General features: G+C 63.8%; 2 protein-coding genes across 2 annotated transcripts; both read right to left on the reverse strand.

The window, feature by feature from the left end:
* Nucleotides 1–3,398: 3,398 nt before the first annotated feature.
* On the reverse strand, nt 3,399–12,062 carry NTRK1 (neurotrophic receptor tyrosine kinase 1). Its single transcript, XM_027742495.2, has 17 exons — nt 11,881–12,062; nt 10,109–10,183; nt 9,869–9,940; nt 9,303–9,371; nt 8,841–8,995; nt 8,572–8,720; nt 8,289–8,415; nt 7,880–8,209; nt 7,658–7,675; nt 7,430–7,488; nt 7,088–7,190; nt 6,583–6,729; nt 6,360–6,490; nt 6,115–6,287; nt 4,244–4,484; nt 3,705–3,863; nt 3,399–3,616 (listed from the first exon to the last, which is right to left on the reverse strand). The coding sequence occupies exons 1-17, from the start codon at nt 12,060–12,062 to the stop codon at nt 3,431–3,433; spliced, it is 2,376 nt and encodes a 791-aa protein (XP_027598296.1). The 3' UTR covers nt 3,399–3,430.
* A 2,300-nt stretch (nt 12,063–14,362) lies between these two features.
* On the reverse strand, nt 14,363–24,877 carry INSRR (insulin receptor related receptor). The gene is made up of 20 exons (XM_039389588.1): nt 24,331–24,877; nt 22,897–23,209; nt 22,666–22,808; nt 22,371–22,515; nt 22,073–22,287; nt 21,872–21,998; nt 21,107–21,345; nt 20,757–21,031; nt 20,528–20,637; nt 20,010–20,275; nt 19,750–19,886; nt 19,234–19,399; nt 17,066–17,174; nt 16,850–16,920; nt 15,818–16,047; nt 15,629–15,739; nt 15,367–15,526; nt 15,153–15,282; nt 14,814–14,948; nt 14,363–14,682 (listed from the first exon to the last, which is right to left on the reverse strand). Exons 1-20 carry the CDS (start codon nt 24,869–24,871, stop codon nt 14,418–14,420), a joined length of 3,888 nt encoding a protein of 1,295 aa, XP_039245522.1. The 5' UTR covers nt 24,872–24,877; the 3' UTR covers nt 14,363–14,417.
* Nucleotides 24,878–25,340: the final 463 nt, after the last annotated feature.

A 25,340-nucleotide genomic window follows, 5' to 3' on the forward strand; every position in this document is an offset into this window, starting at 1 on the left:
GCACAACATTCCAGGCACATCATTCCTGCATCTCAGGTAAATCACCCCTGCATTCCAGGGGTAAATCACCCCATCATTCCTGTATCCTGGGCACACACCATACATCCTGAACTCTCAGGTACACATCGTCCCCACATTCCGGGCACACATGATCCCCACATCCCAGGATCCCGGGCACACATGACCCCTGCATGTCAGACACCCCAGCCTTACATTGTAGGATCCTGGCCACGTGTTTCCCCTACATCCCGGGATCCTCAGCCATCCATCACCTCTGCATCCCTGGATCCTGACTATATATCACACTTATATACCTGCATCCCGGGACCCCCATCCACGTGTCACCCCTATCCTGGGAACACTCGTCCACGTGTCGCCCCCATGCCGGGACCCCCGGCCGGGCAGCTCAGCCCCAAGTGTCCCCCTGCCCAGCCGCCCCCCGCCCCCCGCTCCCATCCCCCATTAGCGGCCTGCGCTGCTCCCGAGGCGCCGTTAATTGCTCTGCTCGTTACAGGAACAGCTCTAATCACTCACAACGATTTTCACGTCCCAGGGCGGCTCAGCTGCCCACCCCCCTCCCCTACCGCCCCCCCTCCCTTGCCCACCCCCGGCTCTCCATTAGGATCGAGCCCACCCGCAGCTGAGGCTCCGCTGTGGCCACCCCAAAACGGCGCTTCCTGGAGCGGGGTTGGGCACCGAGGGGTCCCGGGCTGGAGACATCCGGAGCTGGGGACCTGGCGTGGAAGTGATCCCCCCCCACCGCCCCGCGCCAGTGCTTTTTAAGGTGTCCCCAGGGCGGTGTGGAAGTATTTATTGCTCGGGGACACTTCAGCGGCACTTCAGTGCCGAGATGCCTTTGCAGCCCCCCCGAGAGCCCCCGGAGCCGGAGAGGACGGAGACCCCCAAGTGCACTTCGGTGTGGTTGGGGGCTGTGCGGGGCCCATCCCTTGCAGGGCCAGGATACAGCCGCATCCACAACTCCGCTGTCCTCCCATCCATCCACCCCATCCGGGGGGGAGGAACCCCAAAACACGCCTGGTCCCTTTAGAGGGGACCTGGGGTCGCTTTAGTAGCTTCTGAGGGGTGGGACCTCCCCCAAAGAGCAGATCCAGCCCTGCCACGGGCTGAGCCTGCGGCATCAGGGAGCAGGAGGGCGGCTCAGCCGGGCTGGGACCCTCCGGGCAGGATCCGTCCGGGGATCACCCAGCCGGGCTGCAAGAGGCAGAATCGGGGCCGAGACCCCCCAGGTCTGAGGAACCCGGGTTAGCGGGGCCAGGCCGCGGTGCCGCTGGGGCGGCAGCTCCGCCTGGGAGCGGAGCCGTTAATTACCTCATTGCCAGAGTCCATTACCGCTCCCCCCGGAGCAGTGAAATGGAGAAACTGCTGCAGGAGGGAGAGAGGGGAGGATCCGATCGATCGCGAGGGGAGCCTTAACTCTTCCCTGACCACCCTAAGGGGGAAACTGAGGCACAGCCACCCCCACGGGGGAAACCGAGGCATCGCCACCCCAAGAGGGAAACTGAGGCACGGCTGCAGGGGAGCCCTCCCTGTTTTGGGAGGGGGGGGATGTCACAACCGCACACGGTCCCTTTTGGGGCGTTGGTCTGTGGCAATCTCCAACACGGGGCCGGAAAAGCTCAAGGTTGTAATCTAGTTCCTTCCTCAAATTAGATAAGAAGGAAAAAAAAAAAAAAAAAGGGAAAAAAAAGAACCAATAACAGAGAAAAAAAAGAAAAAAGAAAAAAAACAAAAAAAAGAAAAAAAGAAAAAAAAAAGGTAAAAAAAAAAACAAAAAAGAAAAAAAAAAACAAAAAAAAGGCCATATTTATATAATCATAAATCAACGTGGGCAGGCAATATATTAAATTACGGAGACCCCCAAAAAGGGAAAAAAGAAGCAGGTGGGGGGCTCTGCCAGCCCGGCTGAGCTCCAGCAGGACCAGACTCTGCCTGTGCCAGCTCCCTACATCCCGGGGCTGGACCCTTGACAAAGATCCAGGGCCTGACAGAGGGGCCTGAGCCCTGGGCTGGGGGCTGGATCCAACCCCACTGCAGGGTTTTGGGATGGATTACAGGCTGGGAGCTGTGGGGTGCTGGGGTTGGCTCTGATTTCCTCCAGTTCTTGTTGTGCCACATCCAGCCCCGGCCACCCAGCACAGCCACATGCTCTGTTGGCCCCAAGCCCCCTGGTACCTGCCACAGGCCCCCCCAGCTGCTCCCACCTTGTGCCGTGCCTCAGTTTCCCCCACGACCCCGCTTTCCTCCTGCTTATCTTGGGTCACGGGGGGTAACAAAGGAGCTGCCAGGGCCCTGCCTGTGCTGCCTAATTATCCAGATGAAATCAATTCAGCTCCATTATGGTCAAATCCAGGTCTCAACCATTACCAAGGCGGCTGGAGAGCCCGAGGAAGGATGATGGAGTGGACGCTACAGGGCATGTGATAACCCCTGGTTCTGATGAGAGGGCACAGGGAAGGGGGGATGACGCCCTTGGGTGGGGGGTGTTGGCTCTGTGCTGTGAAGTCCCATCCTCCTCCTGGACCCCTTGGCGAGGGGACTCGGGTGCCCCAGGCCAGGGTATGGCACCAGCACCCCTGGGGCGCTGCCCAAGATAGTCCCTGTGGCGCAGCCAAAAACATCCCCCTCTGGGCTGAGGATGAGGACACCATCCCTGCATCCCAGGCACACATCATCCCTGCATCCCAGGTTCCTGGGTACACATCCCTGCATCCCAGGCACTCATCATCCCTGCATCCCGAGGCTCTGGGCACACATCATTGCTTCATCCTGGCACACATTATCCCAGCACACATCATCCCTGCATCCCGGGGTCCTGGCACACATCATCCCTGCATCTTGGGCACACACTGTCCCCACATCCCAGGATCCCTGGGGCAGCACCTCCCCTCCAGCTCCTCTGCCCCAGACAGGGTGGTCTCCCTGCTTCAAAAAGCCCCAAATCCCTCCATTCCCCACACCCAGATGACACCCCGGAGCAGGCAGGGCCCAGTGCGGGGGAGAGGCGGTTTATTAGTGACTGGTTTTGCTGCAGAGCACGGGGCATCCCAACTCCCCCAGAGAGCTGAGCCCCCCGGCTCCTGCATGGACTCCGTGCTGGGGGGCTCTCAGCTCTGCCCCCTCGAGCCAACCCACGTCAGCAGAACAGCTCCATCCCGGCACGCTGGGGGAATGACAAGGAGCCAGACAGCAGGGCCACAAACCTGGGGGTCCCAGCCCTAGGGGTCCCCCAGCCCAGCCCTCCAGCCCCCCCTGGGATGGGCTGGCATTTTCCACTATAAATAAGGTTTCAGCCCTCTCCCCCTGCTTGGGGCATCAGTCCAGGGCTGTGCAGGGGGGGGAAAGCCATGCCCCTGGGCAGCAGGGAGGGCAGGGGGGCAGCGGGGAGCCGAGGGCGGGTGGGGGTCCCCGCTCAGCCAAGGATGTCCAGGTAGACAGGAGGGGTCTTGACGAGGGCCTGGAGGCGGCTGTGGATCTCCTTGATGGGCCGGCGCTGCTGGGGCTCCCGGTGCCAGCAGCTCTGCATGATGGCATAGACCTCGGAGGGGCACGTGCGGGGACGCTCCAGCTCCCGCCCCTGAGTGATGCACTCGATGGCCTGTGGGAACCGGGGTGGAGATGGGAACCCCGCTCCGGGTACCCCCTGGGGGGGTCTGTCACCATCCACCTCCCCCCTGCCTGCTCACCTCAGTGTTGGAGAGCTGGTACCAGGGCTGCTTCCCGTAGGTGAAGATCTCCCAGAGCACCACGCCGAAGCTCCAGATATCGCTCTCGGTGGTGAACTTACGGTACAGGATGCTCTCGGGGGGCATCCAGCGGATGGGCAGCATGGTCCTGCCTCCCACCTGCCCACGGCGGGGCCGTCAGGGCAGGGCAGGGCTCCCCTCATCTGCCCCCCTCATCCCTGGCCCCACTCATTAAGCCTCAGGCAAGATGTAAGGAAGAAATTTTTCATGGTGAGCCCCTGGTGCAGGTGGCCCAGAGAAGCTGTGGAGTATTCCTTGGAAACATTCAAGACCAGATTGGACAGGGCTTGAGAAACCTGGTCTAGTAGAAGGTGGCAGGTTGGACTGGATGACTTTTAAATGTCCCTTCCAACCCAACCCAACCCCCTCTGTGGTTGAATACGGATGGAGACAGGGTGGGGGGCAGCAGCCAAGAGGGAAAATTGAGCGTGGCCGCCCCAGCCCATGGCAGAGCTGGGGGGGGCGAGGGGGCAGCTCACCCTGTAATAGTCAGTGCTGTAGATGTCCCGGGACATGCCGAAATCCCCGATCTTCACCACCAGGTCGTGGCCCACCAGGCAGTTGCGGGTGGCCAGGTCTCGGTGGACGAAGTGCAGGGAGGCGAGGTAGACCATGCCCGAGGCGATCTGCGTGGCGATGTGCAGCATGTGGCCCAGGGCCAGCGGCCCCTGGGGCTGGCCCGGCCCCTGCTCCAGGATCTTGGCGTCGGGGCCGTGGGACCTGCCGGGGGCAGAGGGGCTGCTTGGAGTGGGGGGCACAGGGAGGGGCACGGGGGAGGGTGGGCAAAGGCAGGGGGAGGGCTGTGCACACACAGGAATGGGTGCTATGGGGTGGAGGAACGTGTGTGTGAATGGACACAGGGAAGGGCTGGGCACACACAAGAACATGTGCCAGGGGATGGAGGGCACGTGTATGTGAATGGACACAGGGAAGGGCTGTGCACACACAGGAACGTGTGCCGGGGAACAGAGGGCACATGTGTGTGTGAATGGACACAGGGAAGGGCTGGGCACACACAGGAACATGTGCCAGGGGATGGAGGGCACGTGTGTGTTCTGCACAAGGAAAAGGGGTGCACGTGTGTGTGCACATACATGGGGGAAGGACATGTACATACGCATACACGCATGAACACACATGTGCGTCCTTCCCTGGCGTGTGTGCACACGGGGGAAAGGCGTGGACATGTGTTCACGTGTGCACGCCAGGGAAGGGCATGCACATGTATGTGCACACACAAGGGAAGAGCATGTGCTCATGTGCATGCCAAGGAAGGGTTACACATGTGTGAGTGCACACAGGGGAGAGGTGTGCCCACATGTGTGAAAAAGCATGTGTGGGGGGGTGTGTGTGCACAGGTGCCAAGGCAGGGCACACACACATGTACATGCACGCCAGAGAAGGGCACAAACACACATGCAGACAAGGGAAGGGCACACACATGTACGTGTACACAGGGAAAGGGCACACACACATGTGCACACTCACAGGAGAAGGCACACACATGTACATGTACACACACACACAGAAGGGCACACACACATGTCCATGCACACAGGGGAGGCACATACACACACACACACATGCGTACAGGGAAAAGGCACACACACACATTGGACATTGGGAAGGGCACACACACACACACACATGCACACTGGGAAGGGCACACACACATGCACATGGGCAGGGCACACACACACACACACACACGCATGCACATGGGCCAGGCACACACACACATGCACACATGCACATGTGCAGGGCACACACACGTGCACATGTGCAGGACACACACACACGTGCACACGGGCAGGGCACACACAAACACACGTGCACACACGCGGGCTGTCCCAGGCGGGAGGCTGCGTGCCAGGCCGTGCAGGGCGGTGCAGGCGGGGTGTGAAAGCACAGCAGCGCGTGTGAAGTGGGGCGTGCGGGGTGGGCCGGGGGCCAGCGCGGCTCCGGCCGCCTCCAGCCCCTCGGTGCCTTTGATGCCGAGCACGACTGACAGCAGGGCCGGGGCGGCCGCGGCCGGGGGCTGGGGGAGCTCTGCTCGGCAGAACCATTAATGCCAAATCCCATAACAATAATCATAAAAGCCACGTCTCAGAGCTCCTCGCGCGGCCACTAAAGCGATGCCTCTGGCAGCCCCCCCCGTCTAGCAGCAATACCTGGGGGGGCAATCGAAAAGTCTCTGCTTATTCCAGCTGATGGCCAATCTCTCTCTATTTAAGCCTCTCAGACAGCTAATCTAATCAATATTGCAAGGAGGGCTGCATTAGCAGGGAGCAGGCTGGCTGCGCTGATGGAGCAGCAGATGGGGGGGTCCCGTTCTCCCCCCCATGCCCACCTGAGGAAGCGGTTGAGGTCGCCGTGTTTCATGTACTCGAAGACCATGATGAGGGGCTCGCCCTCGGTGCAGACACCGTAAAACTTGACGATGTGTTCGTGCTGCAGCACCGTCAGCAGCTCGGCTTCGCGTTGGAAATCCAGGCGGGCGCTTTCCGTCACCTCCTTCAGCGCCTGCCAGCACACGGCATCGGTGACACCCCCCACAGACCACCCCCCGGCCCCTGCGTCGGCCCCCCTCCTCACCTTCACAGCCACCAGCATCTTCTCCTGCTCCGGGAGGAGGTTGTAGCACTCGGCCAAGAAAACCTTCCCGAAGGCGCCTTCGCCCAGCTCCCACTTCAGCACGATGTCCCGCCGCTGCACGTGGTGCACGCCTGGGGGGACCCCCACCCATCAGTGCCCCCCGGGTCAGGGTGAGCATGGGAGGGTGCTCGGGGACCACAGTTTCCCCCCTCCCGACCCTTACAGGTGTTGCAGAAATACTGGGGGTTCTCGATGAAGTTGCTCTTCAGCCCCTCCAGCTTGCTTTCGGCTGAGGAGAGGGGGCTGCTGCCCAGGTTCATGAAGTGCAGGGACATGGCCAGGTCGTCCTCTCGGGCCAGCACCGCTGAGCCTTGTGGGGACAAGGACAAGGCCATCAGGGGGTCCCCCAGCCCCCCCCCAGCCGGTGCAACCAGTGCCAGGCTCTGCCGAGCATCCCCCTGCCTGGCCGGCCCCCGGGGGCCAGGCAGCCCGATCAAACCCATTTAGAGGCTGAATCCATTCCAGGAGTGAATTAGCAGCTGCTGCCCGTGCTCCCGGGGGAGCCGGCACCCCTCTGCGGGTGTCCCCCCACCCTCGGTCCCCACCCACAGTCCCTCTCCCCACAGCCCTGGCCCAGCCCAGGTGCCCAGCACTGCCCCGGGGATGCGGGGACCAGGGTGTCCCCGTGCCACAGCCCAAATCCTGCGTCACCGGGCAGGGGAACTCACGGTTAATGCCGAACTTGGAGCGGCGCCCGCACTTGTTGAGCAGGATGAGCATGATGGAGAGCGAAAGGCAGGTGAACACGGCCAGTGCCACAGCCACCGAGACCTGGGGACAGCGGGGACAGGGCTCAGGGCGGGGTCCTGCCAGGCCCCTTTTCCCAGCCTGTGGGAGCCTGAGTTGGCCACAAGCACCAGGAGCTGCCGCAGGGGAAACCGAGGCACGGGGACTCTGTCCTTCGTCCTCATCACATGCCCCCATCCCTCTTGGCTGACCCCTAGGGATGTGTCCCACCCTCTTGCAGGTGTCCTGGTCCCCCCATCCCAGACTGCAGAGCATCCCCTCACCCCAAACGTGTGGTCATCCGTCGTCTCCACGGGCCCCTCCAGTGAGCTGTTCCTGGTGCCTGGGACAGGGAAAAGGGTGCAGGGTGAGTGGGGGGTCCCCATCCCCTGAGGTGGTCCTGGCAAGGACCTGGGTACCCCTGGGTATCCCGGGATCAGCCCTGGGGGACGGGTGGAATGCACAGTTTGGTGGGGCTGGAGCAGGGGCAGCAGCGCTCCTGGTTCACTCACCCAGTGGGGACAGAGACACTGGTGCAGCCCAAAGGGAGAGAAAGGAGAAACACTCGTTATTCCTCAGGTAGGAGCGCCCCGTCCCTCCCCTTCCCACCGCTGGGGCTTGTGCAGGGCCAGCGGGCAGAGCCCAGTTCCACCCGCTCTGCACACCAGGTGTGACACATCTCCTCTGTGAGACCCGGCAGGACCCCCAGGCAGCCCCCCCTGCCTGGCACCTACCGGGGATGGGCTCCTCGGGGCTGAAGCTGAAGGGGTTCTCCATGAAGCGCCCCTGGACGCTGTGGGCGGCCGAGCCCAGGGGGTTGCGCACCAGGAGGGTGTAGTTGCCGTTGTTGACGTGGGTGGGACGGTTGAGCTGGAGGCAGCCGTGCAGGACGGTGGAGTTGTGCTCGTACTCCACGATGCGGGTGTGGATGTAGCGCCCCTCGACCAGGGCCGTGCCGTTGAAGAGCCAGCGGATGCTGGGGACGGGGTTGCCATCCACCGAGAAGGGGATGCACCAGAAGTGCTGGGGGATGGCTTCGTGCAGGAGCAGGATCACAGGGGGGACTGGAGGAGACAGAGCTGGGTGGGTCTCTGAGTCAGACCCCTCACCCGGAGACCCCCAGACCCCCTCTGGGCTGCTCACAGGTGACATTGAGCATCACACTGTCCTCCGCCGGCCCCACGGCGTTCTCTGCCCGGCACGTCAAGTCCTTGTAGTTGAGGCTGGAGGAGACGTTGCTGATCTCCAGGACGGTCTCCCAGTCCGAGAGCTGCAGGGAGCACCGGGCTGGGGTGAGCAAACAATCCCCCCAGAGCTGGGCCAGCTCCTGCATTCCCCCATGCCCACCCCACCAGCGAGAGGATGCTGTGGGGGCACAGTGCCGCTGGGAGGGGTCCTGTCCGTGCCCCAGTAAGGCTGAGCTTGCCTTGGTGGTGACGGGCGGCTCGGGTCCCACCTCAGGGACCACCCACTTTACGGTGGCCGGTGGCTCGGCGGTGACGCGGCAGGTGAGGTTGACGCTGTCCCCTTGACGCAGCAGCACCTCGGGGGGCTCGATGCGGACAGTCGGGGGGTCTGCCGAGGGAAAAGGGGTGAGCCACGTGGACTCCCACGTCCCACACCGTCCCCAGGCAAGTGGCTCAGGAGGGGGGACAAGCCCAGGCCCCAAACCCGGCGGGGTGCCCGGCCACGTACCGCAGGCACTGAGGATGTGGCTGCCCAGGGGCACCAGCACACTGCCCTCCCAGCAGCCCAGGGACTGGTTCCCCAGCTCGGCCCGGCTCCCGTTCTGCCACAGCTGCAGCCAGCGCAGGCTGCAGGAGCAGTTGAAGGGATTTCCCACCAGGATGCTGAGATGGAGCAAGGAAGAGAACACGGGTTCAAAAGGGCTCCGGGTCCCCCACACTTGTGTATGTCCCAGCGGAACCAACCAAGGCTGGGTGGGGCACCCCCAGCCCCCGAGCGTGGCTGGTGCCCCTGAATGCACCCAGGGCCAGGCACTGTGCCACGTGTGCCATCCCTGTCCCCATCCCCATCCCCGTGCCTGTGGCTGTCAGACCCACCATCACACTGTGTCCACAGGCCTGTCCCAGCCTGTCCCACCTCCCCAGTGGGAGATGCTGCGCACCCACTTCCCCCCTCTCCCCCATCACTCACAGCTCTTGCAGGGGCAGATGGTGGAAGGTTTTCCAGGAAAGGCTCTGCAGCGCATTGGAGGAGAGATTCCTGTAGGGAACAAACCCCATCAGCCACCCCTTCCCACCCCAAAACCCCGTCCCATGTCACCCCACCCTGCAGAGAGTCTGGCCGGGGCACTGGGCAGCACCAGGGCCGCCGCTGTCGCACCGTGACCCAGCAAATCCAGCTCTGCCGGGGGTGCCACCAGCCTTCAGGTGCCTCCCTGCAAGGGGGGAGCCCCACACACCCCAGAACAGGGTCCCCCCAGCTCTCGGGGGTCCCCTCCCGCACCGCGGCAGCACGGGACTCCAGGGAGGGGCCGGCAGCTGCCTGTACTCCTGCCTGGATCGATGGTTTCCCACTCAGCGGCAGAGCCCCCCCGGCCAGGCTGATGTGCCCGGGGGCAGCGGGACACCATCGATCCCGCCCGGGCGCGGGGACCGGCCACCCTGCACCGGGCCCGGCGCCCGCGGGGATGGGGGGGCCAAGCCCCAAATCGGGGGAGGGGGACGTTGAGGGAGGGAATCGGGGGAGGGGAGACTCACACGTGGCTCAGCCTGGGGGTGTCCAGGAAGGCGTCGGCAGAGATGTGCTGCAGCCCCGACCTGGAGATGGTGCTGAGGGGAGGGAAGGGCTGAGCACCCACACTGGGGGTCCCTGGATCCCCATCCTGGGAGCACCCCCTCTGCACCTCCTGCAGTGGGATTGAGCTCTGGGGATCCCCCATCCAGCAGCCCCCCCTCCCCCCATTTCCCTGTGCAGGGACCCCACCCCGGGGTGCTCACAGGCTCCTGAGCTCCCGCAGCATCCTGGTGTCAGCGCGGGTCAAGGTCGTCAGCCTCGGCTGGTTCTCAATGGTGCTGGAAGGCAAATGAGGGGGGTCAGAGGAGCAGCCCAGGACCCCCCATGCCAAGGGCCACCAGCAAAGCGTGGGGCAAGGGGAGAGCTGTGCTCCCTCCTCCCCAGGCTGTGCCTGCAGTGCAGCCCACAGCTGGAGATGGGGACAGGGATGCCCCACCGTGCCTCAGTTTCCCCTGGGCAGACAGGGATGAGCTGGAAAGGGGGAATGGCAGCAGGTGATCCCGATGGTGCTGAGCCCCAGCCAGTGTGAGCCTTGTGGGGCTGGGGCTGAGCTGCCACTTGGAGCCCATGGCCTCACGCAGAGAGTGAGTATTTTAGGTCTCAGTCCCACTCACCCCTGGGTCCCCGCCTTTCCTCACACCCCAGTGTCCTGCACTGTGACAGGGTCTCCGACTGTCCCCCCTTCCCCTTCTATTCAGGCAATGAAGAAAAGCCCCTTTGGGAGTGGGTACAGGGGTTTTCCCCCCGCCCCACCCCAGGGGCTGCTCCTGTGAACCCCAAATCATCAGGAGTTAATCGGGGGTTCAGATCCACACTAATGGGGTTTTGGTCCCACTGACCCCTGTGGGGGGGTGCCTACTGCCACGAGCGAGGTTGTGGGGATGGGGTGAGGGAGGCTGGGGCAGCGGGATGGCCGGGGGTCTCTGGGGGACCACCATCCCCCCCACCACCCACCCCACCCGTCAGCCAGCGAACAAAGAGCTGGCAGCGCCCGTGGCGCAGCATCCCCGGCACGTGGGGAAACTGAGGCACAGAGACACCCTGCAGCCAGTCCCCAGCAATGCGGCACAGCCAGGGCTGTGGCAGGGGGAGGACCCAGGAGTCAGGGTGCCTTAGTATCCTGCAGCACCCCGTACCCCCACATCCCCCAGCACCCTCCTCGTCGCTCCTCGCTCCAGCCCTCATCTGCTCGCCATACATCCTGGAGCAGGGGAATGAGTGGGAGCAGAGGAGATCCCCCACCCCAGGAAATCTGGGGTGTGTCCCCGCAGCATCCCAACCCACAGGTCCCAGGACAGGGTGACAGCCCCAACAGACTGGGGACAAGGGGCTCCCCACACCCCAGCTCTGCCAGGCATGGCAGGGGTGCTCCCTGCCCGAGGTCCCTGCTGCACCCTCAGTGTGTCACTATGGCTGGCATCGCTACAGGAGGGGGCAAAGGGCTGCCCCCAGACCCTCACTCACTCCTTGGGGGATGCAGCAGCCCCCCCATCCTGTCTTTGCAGCCCCAATGGCTCCAGCCAAGCACTCACGCTCCCCACAGGGATCCCAGCCCATCCAGTGATCCCTGCTCCATTGCTGCTCCAGCCCAGCCCCGCTGCCCTGTCCTCGAACTCCATCACCTCCATCCCCATCACCCCACCACCCTGTCCCTCAGCCCTGCTGCCCCCAGCCCCCTCACTGCATCCCTCAGCCCCATCACCACCAGTGCCATCACCCTCAGCCCCTCTGCCCGGTCCCCGAGCTCCATCACCCCCCTCCCCATCATCCCAATCATCCCCAACCGCTCTGCCCAGTCCCCAAAATCCCTCACCCCCAGCCCCATCACGCCCATCCCCGAGCTCTGCCACCACCAACTCCATCGCTGCCCCAGCCCCGCCGCTGCGTCCCTCAGCCCCTGCGCTGCCGTCCCGCTCACCCCCAGCCCCTCTGCCCGGTCCCTGAGCTCCATCACCCCGACCCCGGCCCCACTCACACGTCGGTGAAGCCGCCGGTTCGCAGCAGCAGGGCCAGGCTGCCCACGGTGCTGGGTTCCCGGCAGAGCAGGGTCCCGGCCCGGGGGCAGTGGCAGGGCCGGGGGCAGGACCGGGCAGCGCCCGGGGCGGGCAGGGTCAGGAGCAGCGCGGCCAGGCAGAGCCAGGCGGGCAGCGGCGGCATCGCGGGGCCGGTCCCGCTCCCGGTCCCGGACCGGTGCCGATGCCGCTGCTGCCGATGCCGCTGCTGCCAGTGCCGCCGCTGCCGGTACCGGTGCCGCCCTCCCTCGCACTTGCCCGGCAGCCCGAGCACGGGGTCGTGCGGGGCTTAAAAGCAACGCAGGGACCGGCCTCCCGGGAGGGGCCGGCGGCTCCCCCCGCCCCGGCACCGCCCCTGCCCCGGCCCGAGACCCCCCCGGCCGTGACTCACGGGCACGCGGGAAGCCCCCGACCCGGGAACGGGGGATTCCGCACACGGACAGCGAGCAGGGAGCCTGTCTGCGCCCTGCCCGCACCCTGCCTGCACCCTGCCTAGACCCCTGCCCCCTGCCCGCGATCAGCCTGCACCCTGCCCGCCCCTGCCTGCGCCCTGGCACACTACACCTGCACCCCCCAGCCCCATCCCACCACTGGCACCCCTAAACACACTGGAGCACACGTGGGCACATGTGGGCACATGTGTACACACACACGCACGCCCGCACACACACACACGCACGCACACAAACACACACGCACACACACACACGCACACACGCACACACCCAAGCAACACACCCGCACACACACAACAACACACACACCCGCACACACACACACAAACGCACCACACACACACACACACGCCCCAACCCCACGCAAACACACACATGCACACACACACGCGCGCACACCCCCAAATAAACTAAAGGGTACACCAAACACACAACACCGCACACCCACACGCACACACAAACGACACGCACACAACACCACACACACACGCACAGCTGCACACACACACGCACAGAACTAGACACACACGCACAGAACTAGACACACACGCACAGAACTAGACACACACACGCACAGAACTAGACACACACACGCACGCACACACACAGCTGCACACACAGCTGCACGCACACACACAGCTGCACGCACACACACCCGCACACACGCACACACACGCACACACCACACGCACACACACACGGGCACACACACGCCACACCACACGCACACACACGCACACACACACACACACACACACACACACACACACACTCGCTCCAGGACCCGGCTCGGAGCTCGCTGCGCAGAAGGGACAGGGGATGTCACACCAGCACCCCTGAGGCCACCGAGAGCCCTCCAATCTGTCACACCGCGCGATGGTGCCCTCAAATCTCGAGGCATGATGGGTTGTCCTGGGTTAGGCTCTTCCCCAGCACCCCGTTATTTTGGGGTGCAGAGAGGCTGGAGACGGGGGGATGTTTGGTGACACAGTGGCCCCGTCCCCACCTGTCATCCCCAGCCAGGACCCTCCTCCTCCTTCCCGGGGGGGCAGGACAGGATTGTTGTGCACCCACTGCCCTCCCCCCAGGGTTCCCCTTCCCCACCTGGCTGCTGCTTGTCCCCGGGCTTGTCCCAAAGCACCTCGGGGGTGGCTCATCTGTGCGTTGAGTTTAGAACGTTCTCAGCCTGCATTCCTCCCCCATGGCTCAGCTCCGGGTGCATCTCCCCAACCCAGTGACACTTATAGGGCTCAATTCCCCTGGGGCGACCCCCCCCCCCCGCCCCCGGCAGAGCCGACCAGCCTGCCACATCCTCCCAAATTCCACTGCTTTGACGTTTTTCCCCAGAAACGCCTCCGGTTTGGGCACTGCAGGGCAAAGCCGCAGGAATTGGACAGGGCTGGTGCGGTGGGGAGTGAAAAACCCCGTGTGCCGCCCCCCCCCCGATCAGACACTGCCACAGCTGAGCTTCATCCCCCTTTATTCGCGCTCATCCCACGGCCGCAGATCAGACAGTGAAGCCCCTTCCACGGCCCAGCACGGCCCCAGCACTGGTCCCAGTGCAGGGGGCTGGGGAGAGGCATGAGGGCCACCCCAGGCTTCTCCTGCTGCAGGGCTGCCCCAGTTTCCCCAGCTGTAAAAGAGGGGTCATGGGGGTACTGACCTGTTTGACGGGCGGCTGGAGGGTGACGGCAGAGGCAGATTGGTGGGGGACCCCGAACCCCAAGCCCCACTCTCCATCCCCATGCCCACATTCCCCCCGCCCCCCCAAGAAAAAACCCAAGGAAGGACCGGGGTGTTCTCCTCCCAGCCAGCAGCCCCCCACTCCCTGCCCCTGATCTGTAGAACCCCAATTTATCTCCAGGGGAAAGGCCCCCCACGGAGCATCCTTGCTTTGCTGCCACCCCCTTCCCAAGGCACCTGCTCCTCGGCCGGGCCCTTGGAAGCAATAAATAATGTGGGGGTGTCCCGGCACTGGGGGGTGGCCGGAGGAGGGTGGGGGGTGCAGAGTGCAGCGGGGGTCCGAGCACACCCCGGGCTCAGAGTCAGGCCATCCCGTTGGGGAGCTGGCCGGGGCTGTGGTCCTTGCGTGTGGGCAGGGGGGATGTGGGGGGCTCGTCCTCCCCGGCGGACGGATCTGTCTCGGCGTCAGAGGGTTCTTCTGAGCCGTGGTGGCCGTTCTCGGGGCTGTAGAAGAAGGAGAGGGTGCGGAAAGCGGGCGCCATGTGGTCCTTGATGCGCTCCAGGAGCTGGATGAAGGAGGGGCGCTGGCGCGGGTTCTGCTGCCAGCACAGGCACATCAGCTCGTGGCTGTGGGAAAGAGAAGGCACCTGCTGGTTTCGGGGGGCTCCAGCACCCCATGGCCCTCCCAGCACTGGGAGAGACCAGGATTTCCCCCACCAGCAGGGTGGGGGTCTGAGGGGGTGTCCCCCCTCGCTCACAGTTTGTCAGGACAGTTTTCGGGCCTCTCCAGGACACCGTTGTCCATGACGAAGCGCAGGACCTGCTCGTTGGACATGCCCTGGTAGGGCTGCTCGGCCAGCGTGGCGATCTCCCACAGCACCACCCCGAAGGACCTGCTGGCACGGCGCCACTCAGCCAGGAACTCCCCAAAACTCCCCCCCGGCACTCCAGGAACTCCTCAAATCTCCCCCCCTGGCACTCCAGGAACTCCTCAAAACTCCCCCCCGGAACTCCAGGAACTCCCCAAAACTCCCCCCTGGCGCTCCAGGAACTCCCCAAAATTCCCCCCCGGTGCTCCCCCCCAGCCCAGCACCCACCAGACGTCAGACTGCGTGTTGAAGATGCCGTCCTTGAGCGCCTCCGGGGACATCCAGCGCACGGGGAGCAGCCCCTTGCCCCCTTTCCGGTAATAATCCGTCTCGTAGATGTCCCGGGTCATGCCAAAATCTGGCAGGGGAGGGAGAGGAGGAGGAAGGCGTGAGCAGCAGGAGATGGGGGCTGGCAGCAGCCTGTCCAACGCTGCCCACCCACCTCCAATCTTGACAGTGAAGTCCTCGGACACCATGCAGTTGCGGGCAGCCAGGTCCCGGTGCACGAACTTGTTGGCGTTGAGGTAGGCCATGCCGTCGGCGATCTCCCCCGCCATCTGGATCATGTCCTTGAGCGATGGTGGCGGCAGCCCGGGGTTGTTCTGCACCGTGCATAGACTCGGCTGGGGGGAGGCACACCAGGACCCCCCCGGGGGCAGGGTGGGTGTCACTTTGCCCGTGGGGGCACCTGGCCAGCCCCTCACCTCGGCCTCGGGCCTGAGAGAACGCAGGTAGCTCTTCAGGTCCCCGCGTGTCATCAGCTCCATGATGACCAGAGCTGGCTGGCCCTGGGACACGACGCCGAGCAGACGGACCTGAGGGGACAAAGAGGGGTGGCATGTGAGTGGCCAGACCCCCCGTGTCCCCTCCCTCTCCCTCAGCTGCCCACCTACCACGTGGTGGCACTTGAAGGCTTTCATGACAGAGGCCTCGTTGAGGAACTCGATGCGCTCCCGCATGGTGGCCAACTCGTTGACTGTCTTCAGGGCCACCTTGGTCTCCTCTCCCTCCGTGACCAGCCCCAGTGCCAGCCCCTCATACACCATCCCAAAGGATCCCTGTCCCAGCTCCCGGATCACTGTGATCTTCTCCCGTGACACCTCCCACTCATCAGGCATGTACACTGCAGGGTTGATTTGGGACTACGTAACCCCCCCCGACAACACCCCCCCCCCCCCCCCCCCTATTTTTCTCTTTTCCCCTCCTCCCCATCACTGTCACTATCCCCCTCTCCATCCTCATCCCCTCTCCATCCCCCTCTTGATCTCAAATCACATCCTCATCTCCATCCTATCCCCCCCTCCATCCCGGTCATCATTCGCATCCCATTTCTACCCCCATCCTCATCTCCATTCCCTCACCCTCCTTGTCCCTCTCCCTAGCCTTATCTCCATCCTCACCGCATATCCCTCCCATCACCATCCGTGTCTCTGTCCCCATCCCACATATACATCCATCCCATCCCCATCCCCATCCTCATCCCATCCCCATCCCTATCTCCTCCCCATCCCCATCCCCATCCCATCCCACCTCCATCTCCATCCCATCCCCATCCCATCCCATCCCACCCCATTCCCATCCCCATCCCGTCCCCATCCCATCCCATCATCCCATCCCATCCCATCCCATCCCATCCCATCCCATCCATCCCATCCCATCCCATCCATCCCATCCCATCCCATCCCCATCCCACTCCCATCCCCATCTCCATCCCAACTCCATCCCACCCCATCCCACCCCATCCCATCCCCTCCATCCCATCCCATCCCGTCCCGTCCCATCCCGTCCTGTCCCGTCCCGTCCCACCCCATCCCATCCCACCCCATCCCATCCCATCCCACCCCGTCCCTGTCCCCTCCAGTGTGACCCCAGCGAGGAGGGGGCTCAGCAGCCCCCCCGAGCCGCCCCTGCCCGTCCCCACGCACTGTCTGAGGCACTGAAGTACTCGGGGTTGACGGAGGCGTAGAGGGTCCCACTGGGGTACCCGTCGTTGTTCCTGCCAGGGGTGGGCAGCGCTCAGAGGTGCTGCCCCCCCCAAGCCCTTCCCCAGCCCTTCCCCAGCCCTTCCCCAGCCCTTCCCCAGCCCTGGCTCAGCCGGATCCTGCCCCGGCCCAGCCCTGGGGGTGCAGAGGGGTCGTTACCTCTTCTTGTTGTAGAAGAAGACGAAGACGGCCAGGCAGGAGATGAGCACCATGAGCACCACGGGCGTGACAGTGAGCAGGACGTAGAAGCTGCCGGACTCCTCCTCGGCTGCCGGGAGCAGGCGGCCCTGGATCAGGGCCCGGGCAGGCTCATCCCCACCCACACTTGTCCCACCACCACCACTGGGCCGGAGAGGGGGAGCTCCCGGCTCCCCAGACCGGCAGCACCCACTGATCCCTGGGTGTCCCTGTCCCAGAGCATCCCCCGTCCCCCAGATCCCCCAGTCCACCAGCAGCTCCCAGTCCCCCACTCCAGCAGCATCCCCCAGTCCCCCAGCTCCTCAATCCGGCAGCATCCTTGGATGAAGGATGGGAATAAGACCGGACTGGCTTAGCAGAAAGCCTTGACTGGAACTCCACCTCAGGCTGGTGTTTCCTTTTTCAGGAGACGTTCAAACCTTTGGAAGAAGGGGCTGGAAGGTCAGAAGGACCACAAGGATGAATATGAGAAGGGCCAAAGCCCAACTAGAACTGAATCTGCCATAACAGACAATAAAAAATGTTTCTATAAATCCATCAGCAACCAAAGGAAGGCTGAGGAGACTCTCCATCCTTTATTAGATGTGGGGGACACAGTGACAAAGGTTGAGGAAAGAGCTGAGGTACTTCCTGCCTCCTTTGCCTCAGTCTGTAGCAGTAGGACCAGTTGTTCTGGGACCCTAACCCAGTCCCCTGAGCAGGAAGACAGGGATGGGGAGTGGAATGAAGCCCCCATAATCCAAGGGGAAATGGTCAGTGACCTGCTGCACCACCACAGAGACACCCACAAGTCTGTGGGGTCAGATGGATCCATTCAAGGGTGCTGAGGGAGTCGGTGGAAGGGCTCACCGAACCCCTTTCCATCATTTTCCAGCAGTCCTGGCTGACTGGGGAGGGCCAGTGGACTGGGAGCGAGCCAAAGTGATGCCCATCTACAAGAATGGTCAGAAGGAGGATCTGAGGAACTCCAGGACTGTCATCCTGACCTCAGTACCAGGGAAGGTCATGGAGCAGATCACCCTGAGTGCTGTCACACAGGTAGGACAAGCAGGGGATCAGGCCCAGCCAGTGTGGGCTGGTGACAGGCAGGTCCTGCCTGACCAGCCTGGGCTGTTCCGTGGCAGGGTGGGCTCTCCGTACAGAGCCAGTCCCGTTCCATGACTTCATGGATGGCCTGGACGGGGGGATTGAGTTTGAGGATGACACCGAGTTGGGTGGGAATACTGATGTGCTGGAGGGCAGGAAGCTCTGCAGAGGGATCTGGATCCAAGGGCTGAGAGCAATGGGGTGAGGGGCAACAAGGCCAAGTGCCACATCCTGCCCTTGGGTCACAACAACCCCATGGAATGCCCCAGGCTTGGGGCAGAAGGACTGGAAAGCCGGAAAAGGACCTGGGGGTGCTGTTTGACAGCAGGTGAATGTGAGCCCAGGTGTGCCCAGGTGGACAAGAGGCCAATGACACTTGGCCTGGACCAGCCACAGTGGCCACAGGGCCAGGGCAGTGCTGGGCACCTCAAATTCTGGGGGCAGTTTTGGGACCCTCATGACAAGAGGGGCTGGAGCATGTCCAGGGAAGGGAATGGAGCTGGGGAAGGGGCTGGAGCACCAGGAGAAAGGTCTGGAGAACTCCTGAGGGAGCTGGGGGGACTCAGCCTGGAGAAAAGGAGGCTCAGGGGGGACCTTCTCACTTCCTACAACTCCCTGGCAGGAGGGGGCAGCTGGGGGGGGTCGGGCTCTGCTCCCAGGGAACAAGGGACAGGACAAGAAGAAACGGCCTGAGGTTATGCCAGGGGAGGTTTAGGGAATTAGGGATATTAGGGAAAATTGGAAAGCAGTGCTCAGGCTACCCAGGGCAGTGGTGGTGTCGCCATCCCTGGAGGGATTTAAAAAAGTGTAGCTGTGGCACTTGGGGGCATGGTGGCCTTGGCAGTGCTGGGGGAACAGTTGGACTATCGAGTCTTGAAGGGCTTTTCCAACCCAAAGGATTCTGTGATTCTGTGATCCTCCAGTGTCCCAGCCCAGCAGCAACCCCAATTCCCCAGTGCCCTGATCCAGCTCCCTGACCCCACAGCCCCCTCTCCCTGCCTGCCAGGGTCCCCTCTGACGTCCCCCTTGTCCCCCGCAGGTACCTGGCCCCAGGATGTAAAACTTGACGAGCCCTGTCCAGGAGCCGTTGCCGGCCAGGGAGGTGGCCCTGACCTTGGCCGAGTAGTTCCCTGGCTGGAGCAGGGCCAGGTGGACCCCCCCGTACTTGGAGTAGCGGTGGCGGGAGACGCAGACGACGGTGGTGACCTCCTGGGGTGGGGGGACAATGAGGGGGTGGCCAAGGGGCTTCATCTCCCCCCAGCTGTGTGCAAGCCTTGGGGGAGAGATGGGATGGGATGGGATGGGATGGCATGGCATGGCATGGCATGGCATGGCATAGAATGGGATGGCATGGCATAGAATGGCATGGCGTGGCATGGAATGGCATGGCATGGAATGGGATGGCATGGAATGGGATGCCATGGCATGGAAGGGAATTGGGATGGGATGGGATGGGATGGGATGGCATGGCATGGCATGGCATGGCATGGATTGGGATGGGGGGGGTGCTGTACCCCTATAACCAGATCTGGCAGGGGGTGTCCTGGGGATGTCCTCACCTCACTCTCCCGGCTGTACTTAATCTCATACTTGAGGATGAGCCCGTTGGGGTTCCTGGGCTCCTCCCAGCGCAGCAGGACGCTGTTCTTGCCCGCCGGCTCCCACGTGACGTTCCCAGGAATGTTGTCAGCTTGCACTGGAGAGGGGCACAGAGAGGGTCACCTCCTGGGGGCATCACCTGGACCCCGACCCGCTGCCAACGTCCCATCCAGAAGACATCCCAGCACGTCCCGAGGCAGGGTCTGGGAGGGGGACGCACGCTCGGGCATGGTCCTGGCGAAGACGAAGGTGGCGGCGCTGCAGCCCACGGTGTGCGCGGCGTGGTTGCAGGCGTGGATGTCGATGCGGTACTCGGTGAAGTGGCGCAGCCGCGACAGCACCGCCCGGTCACGAACCACCTTGTCCTCGAAGATCTGGAAGCGGGGCTTGGGCTCCCCTCTGGCACGGCTCGGGGCCGGCGGCTCCGCCCAGGAGGCGTTGGCCGGGGAGGTGACGGCCACCACGTCCCTGCGCTGCTTGGGGGTCCTGCGGGAGACGGGGACAGGAGGTGGTGGGGAGCCAGGGCGCCGGGGTCGTCGAGACCCTCCAGGCTTGTGTGGCCCCCGCTCACCTCTGTGGGTTCTTGTTGATGGACGTCACCTTCCAGGGTGGCCTGGGACAGCGGGAAATCAGTTAAAGGATCTGCCAGGAGCGGCCACTGGACCCCCCACCCAGGCAGACACACACACACACAGCCTGGGGGAGCCCCCCAAAGCAGGGACCCCCCCCAGACGGCACCTGGGGATGGTGATGGAGTTGTGGAGGAAGTTCTCAAACTTCTTCTGGAAGGACTCGGCCTCGCCCTCCATGCGGAGCTGCCCGTCGGCGGGGCGGCAGGGGCAGCACCGCTCCTCCGCATCCTGCTCCACCTCGGGGCCGTCCCCGTCCCCAAAGCGCGTGTCCGCACTGCTGGTGGGCAGCTTCAGACCTGCGGGCAGCGATGGGCAGGGCTGGCAGGCTGCTGGACCCCGGCTCGGGGGGAAAATCCCTGTTCCACTGGTGTCCTTGGCTGCTGTACCCGACCTGTGTGCGCTGCCCTTGCCTGGCAGCCCTGCCTGCCCTGCCTGCCCTCACCTTTGTGGCAGTAGTCGTTGATGTAGAGCTCCATGTCCTCGGCCAGCTGCTGCCACAGCACCAGGTAGTAGGTGATGTTGCCGTTGCGCTGCGTGGGCGGCTTCCAGCGCACCACGATGTGGGAGGAGGAGTTGGACATGGAGATGACATCCCGGGGCACCGTCGGGGCTGGGTGGACACGGGGTGTCGGTCTTTCTTTGGGGGGGTTACCACAGGCATCCCCGGCCCCTGCCAGCCCCTTACCCGCCGGCATGGTGCGGATGTAGACCACCTCGCTCTGTGCCCCGTAGTTGCGTCCCTCCTCGGCGGTGGTGAGGGTGATGGCACGGACGAAGATGGCATATTGGGTCCAGGGGCGGAGGTTAAGCAGGGCCACCCCTGGTTCCTGGTCACTGCTGAGTGGCAGATCCACGTCCAGCACGTTCCAGCTCTGGGCCCCACAGGCATCCTGCCCCACGTACTCTGACACGTTCTGGAAGGGTCTGTCCCACACTGGGCATCAGGGAAGGCCCTGGGACCCTTCCCAGCCACACAACTCCCTGGGGGTTCCAGCAGCCCACCAGGGCACAAGGACATCACGGGCTGGAGTCCCCATTCTCCATGCTGGAACTCCCCACAGGTTTCTCCCCGGGGTCCACCCCTGGACACTGAGTCCCACCAGACACTGGTGACACCCCTGGGTGCCCTGGTCATGTGCCAGGTCCCCCCTTGGGTACTGGGGACCTCACCCATCCTGCCCCAGCCACCCCCTTGGACGACCCTTCCCTGAGCCCTCTTATCCTGCTCCAGGATCACCTAGAACACGAAGGACAGCCCAGGGCACCCCATTCTGCCCAAGGTTCATGCCCTGACATCAGGGACTCCCTCACCAGACACCCCTGTTCTGCCCCGGATCCTCACCCCAGACACAGGGGACCCCATGGACTCCCTGTCCTGGCTTGGGTTCCCACCACTGGGTCCCCCCCCAGACAGTGGACGACCCCCCCAGTGGGGATGGCAAACACTTACGACTCCTTGTAGTAGACGATGAAGCTGAGGAGGTCCCGGTACTCGGGGGGCCGGTACCGCTCCCACTTGAGGAAGATGCGGTCGGACTCGGTGACGTTGGAGATGAAGCGTAGGGTCTGGGTCTTACCTGTGGAGCGGAGGCAGGGCTCGGGCAGGGAGGGGGTCACGGCACTGCCGGTTGTCCCCCTGCCCGTCACTCACAGGACGCCCGGTCCCCGTTGGTGCGGGGGTTGATCTCGGCCTTGTTCTGCCGCCCCTTGGTGCCCGTCACCTCCTCCATGCGGTAAATCTCGGCCAGGCACAGCTTGGGGTTGAAGGCAAAGTACATCTTGCCCACGGGGATGGAGAGGATGTGGTGGCTCCAGTCCCAGAGCTGCTGCAGGTTTTGGTTGTCCAGGACGTACAAGGTGTAATTCCTGGGGGGGAAGGTGCAGATGGAGGCGGTGGGCACGGGCACCCCCAGAGCCACACGTCCCCCCCAGACACGCCCTGTCCTCACCCGTCCACCATGGAGTCACCACGGATCAGCTTGAGGTTCTTGAAGAAGGACAAGGAGACGAGGGCGAAGGAGTGCTTGATCTTCAGGAAGCCCGTGATGGTCTCGATGAGCCCCAGACTGCTCTGCAGCTCCGAGGCCAGGTTATCTGGGGACAACCCACGGCGTGAGCTCAGGGAGGAGGGCACCCTCCCATTGATTCACTCCGCAAGGGAAAAGACCCCCTGCCTTCACCCCCCACCCCTCATAGCTGTTCTCCCACCCGGGGCAGGTTGTGGGGGCCGGACGTGGCACTCACAGCCCCGGCGGATGTTGAGGATGAGGTTCCCCTCGATGAGGGTGCAGCCCACCAGCTCCTGTGCCGCCCGCGTCGAGTCGATGGTCTTGGTGCCCACCTTGCACTCCTTGGGACACAGACCCTCGCACTTGTGGCAGAAGATGCTGCGGGCAGGACGACAGGGCACTGTGAGCCGGGCACTGTGCCACCACCGTGCCCATGCTGGGGGCCACCGGGATCGCCCCCCCCCACCTGCTCTCATTCCTGGTGTATCCCGAGGGACACTCGGAGAGGCACTGCCGCTGGTGGATGACGAACTTGGAGGCGTCGCGGGGGTTGTGGGAGACCTTGCGGAGGCTGGCGCAGTACTCGGCGGTGACGCAGCGCCAGCCCTCGTACTCGTAGGTGCGGGGCGGGCACGAGGGCAGGCAGTGCCCGTTGAAGTGGAAGTGGCGGCAGGCGACGCAGGCCCGGCTGTCGCGGGGGCGTCCGCAGCCCCCCAGGCACTCGGCGTGGCAGCACTCGCCCGCCGCCGTGCACGCCGAGCCCGCGCCACACGGGCACACTGCGAGGGGAGACAGCGCCGTGGGCAGGGGAGACCCCCGGGCATGGACCCCAGCACGGCTGGGAATGGGTTGGGAGTGTGCAACAGCAGGAGAGGGAAGAAGTGGGAAGGGTTGGGGGCGTTGGTGGTTCCCTCCAGATCTGGGGGGCAATGGGAGGGAGCGTGGGATGGAGAGATGGGGAGGTGTGGGGATGGAGGAATGGATGGTGGGATGAAGGGAGGGAAGAGGAGTGTGGGGATGGATGGAGGGATGAAGGGATGCCGAGATGGTGGGATGGATGGAGGGAAGAGGGGAGGCAGAGAGGAAGGAGAGGAAGAATGCACTGATGGTGGCATGAAGGAGGGATGGAGGGATGGTGGGATGAACGGAGGGAAGAGGGGAGGGAGGGAGGAGGGAAGAGGTGTGTTGGGATGGATGGAAGGATGGAGAGATGAAGTGATGCAGAGATCATGGGATGCAGAAATGGAGGGGTGAAAGGAGGGAGGGAAGAATGCATTGATGGTGGGACAAAGGAGGGATGGAAGGATGTAGGGACGGATGCAGAGATGGAGGGATGCAGGAATGGATGGAGAAATGGCCAAGCAGTGGGTGGCCAGGCAGGCAGGTGGGTTGATGGGTGGTTGAGTAACCCGCTGGGATGGGCGGATGAGGGGCTGGACGGAGGGACAGCAGGACAGATGGGTGGACGAGGGGAGGCTCAGCCTGTGCTGAGCTCCAACTGAGCCCCAGCTGAGCCCCAGCTGAGCCCCAGCTGCCCGGAGCATCCGAGGCCGGGTCCACAGCCGAGGCTGCAGCCCCGATAAGGATCTGTGTTTATAGTACAGATTTTATTACCAGGTCTCCTGTTTACAGCAAACGAACCCAGGAGGGGCCCGTATTTACCTCGCTGCTGGGAAAACACGGCAGCCAGGAGCTGGCCTGTCCTCCGGAGGATGATACAGCGCGGATCCGGTTACCCCGCCACGCTGCCGGCACGGCATGGCACGGCACGGGGGAGCCACAACCACGTGCCAGGGCCTGCGGCTCCACCAGCCATCCCCACTGCCCTCCCAGTTTACCCCACAGTGCAAACCATCACCGTCCCAGAAAAGCAGCCGAGCCCTGTGCCACTGACACCCACCTTTCTGGCAGTAGCTGGAGGTCCAGCAGCGATAATCCAGCTGCCCGTTGACGCTGGTCTGCACACACGGCTTCTCCACGTCCAGGATGCCCGGGCAGACGTCGGCGCACTCCTCGGCCAGCTTGTTGCCGACGATGTAGGTGCTGTCCCCGGTGTCGGGCAGCAGCAGCCCCCAGTCGATGGTGGAGAGGTGGCAAAGCTCCTGGTTGCGCTCGATGCGGACGGAGCCGCGCAGGATGTGGCCCAGGCTGTGCAGCCCCACGTCCCGCAGGTGCGGCATCTCGAAGATGACCAGGGCGTAGCTGAAGAAGAGGTTGGTGCCGCGGATGACGGAGAGGTTGGGGAAGAGGTCCCGCAGGCTCTCGAGCCCGTAGACGCGGAAGAGGAGCAGGTACTCGGTGATCATGAGCAGGCGAGGGAAGCTGAGCCCCCGGAAGTCCTCGGCGCCCGTGGTGAACATCAGCAGGATCTGCAGGTTGCCCTCGATGATGGAGCAGTTCTCCAGCTTCTGGAGCTGGGAGACGTCATTGCGGATGTCCATGCTGCCGCAGACTGGGGTGGCGAGAGGGGGGATCCCATGGGCGGCAGGGACGGGGCAGCTGACCCCCACCCCCACCCTGGGATCCCCCAGGGGGTGCTTGGCAGAGTTTAATATCCCGGCGCTGCCTGTCAAACGTGGCTGGAATTGGTTTGGGCAGCCAGCAGACACGAGTGGCTGTGACAGGCAGCTGGCGCGCTGTGGCTCTCGGGGGCACAACGCGTCTGTCAGTGGGATGCTAATGAGGCCTGGCAGCCCTGGCGCCTGCCTTGCCCCATGGCAGCCCCAGGACTGTGTCCCAGCCCCACTGCCCACCCCAGGGGAAGCCAGCTGGGGTATGCAGACAGTTTTCCCCTTCCCTGAGTTGTGGGACAGCCGTGGGGGTCTCATGACATCTCTCCCCTGCCGCGGACCCACAGTTACCCAGTGAGTGGCAGCTCCTGAAAGGTTGTTCCCATTAACTCCCCGGCGG

This window comes from Pipra filicauda, unplaced genomic scaffold, assembly GCF_003945595.2.
Source record: "Pipra filicauda isolate LSUMZ 115617 unplaced genomic scaffold, ASM394559v2 scaffold747_size112721_pilon, whole genome shotgun sequence".
NCBI classification, from domain to species: Eukaryota; Metazoa; Chordata; class Aves; order Passeriformes; family Pipridae; genus Pipra; species Pipra filicauda.

What these genes read in the sequence shown, in the direction of transcription:
- NTRK1 (XM_027742495.2), bottom strand. Translation starts at nt 12,062, where the DNA reads ATGCCGCCGCTGCCCGCCTGGCTCTGCCTGGCCGCGCTGCTCCTGACC. An exon ending in ACCCCCAGGCTGAGCCACGT is followed by an intron (nt 9,372 to 9,868) that starts GTGAGTCTCCCC and finishes TGTTCCCTACAG; the next exon opens with GAATCTCTCCTCCAATGCGC. An exon ending in AGCCGCCCGTCACCACCAAG is followed by an intron (nt 8,416 to 8,571) that starts GCAAGCTCAGCC and finishes TGCTCCCTGCAG; the next exon opens with CTCTCGGACTGGGAGACCGT.
- INSRR (XM_039389588.1), bottom strand. Translation starts at nt 24,871, where the DNA reads ATGGACATCCGCAATGACGTCTCCCAGCTCCAGAAGCTGGAGAACTGC. An exon ending in GGTGACTCCATGGTGGACGG is followed by an intron (nt 22,288 to 22,370) that starts GTGAGGACAGGG and finishes CTTCCCCCCCAG; the next exon opens with GAATTACACCTTGTACGTCC. An exon ending in CTCTCAGGCCCGAGGCCGAG is followed by an intron (nt 15,527 to 15,628) that starts GTGAGGGGCTGG and finishes TGCACGGTGCAG; the next exon opens with AACAACCCCGGGCTGCCGCC.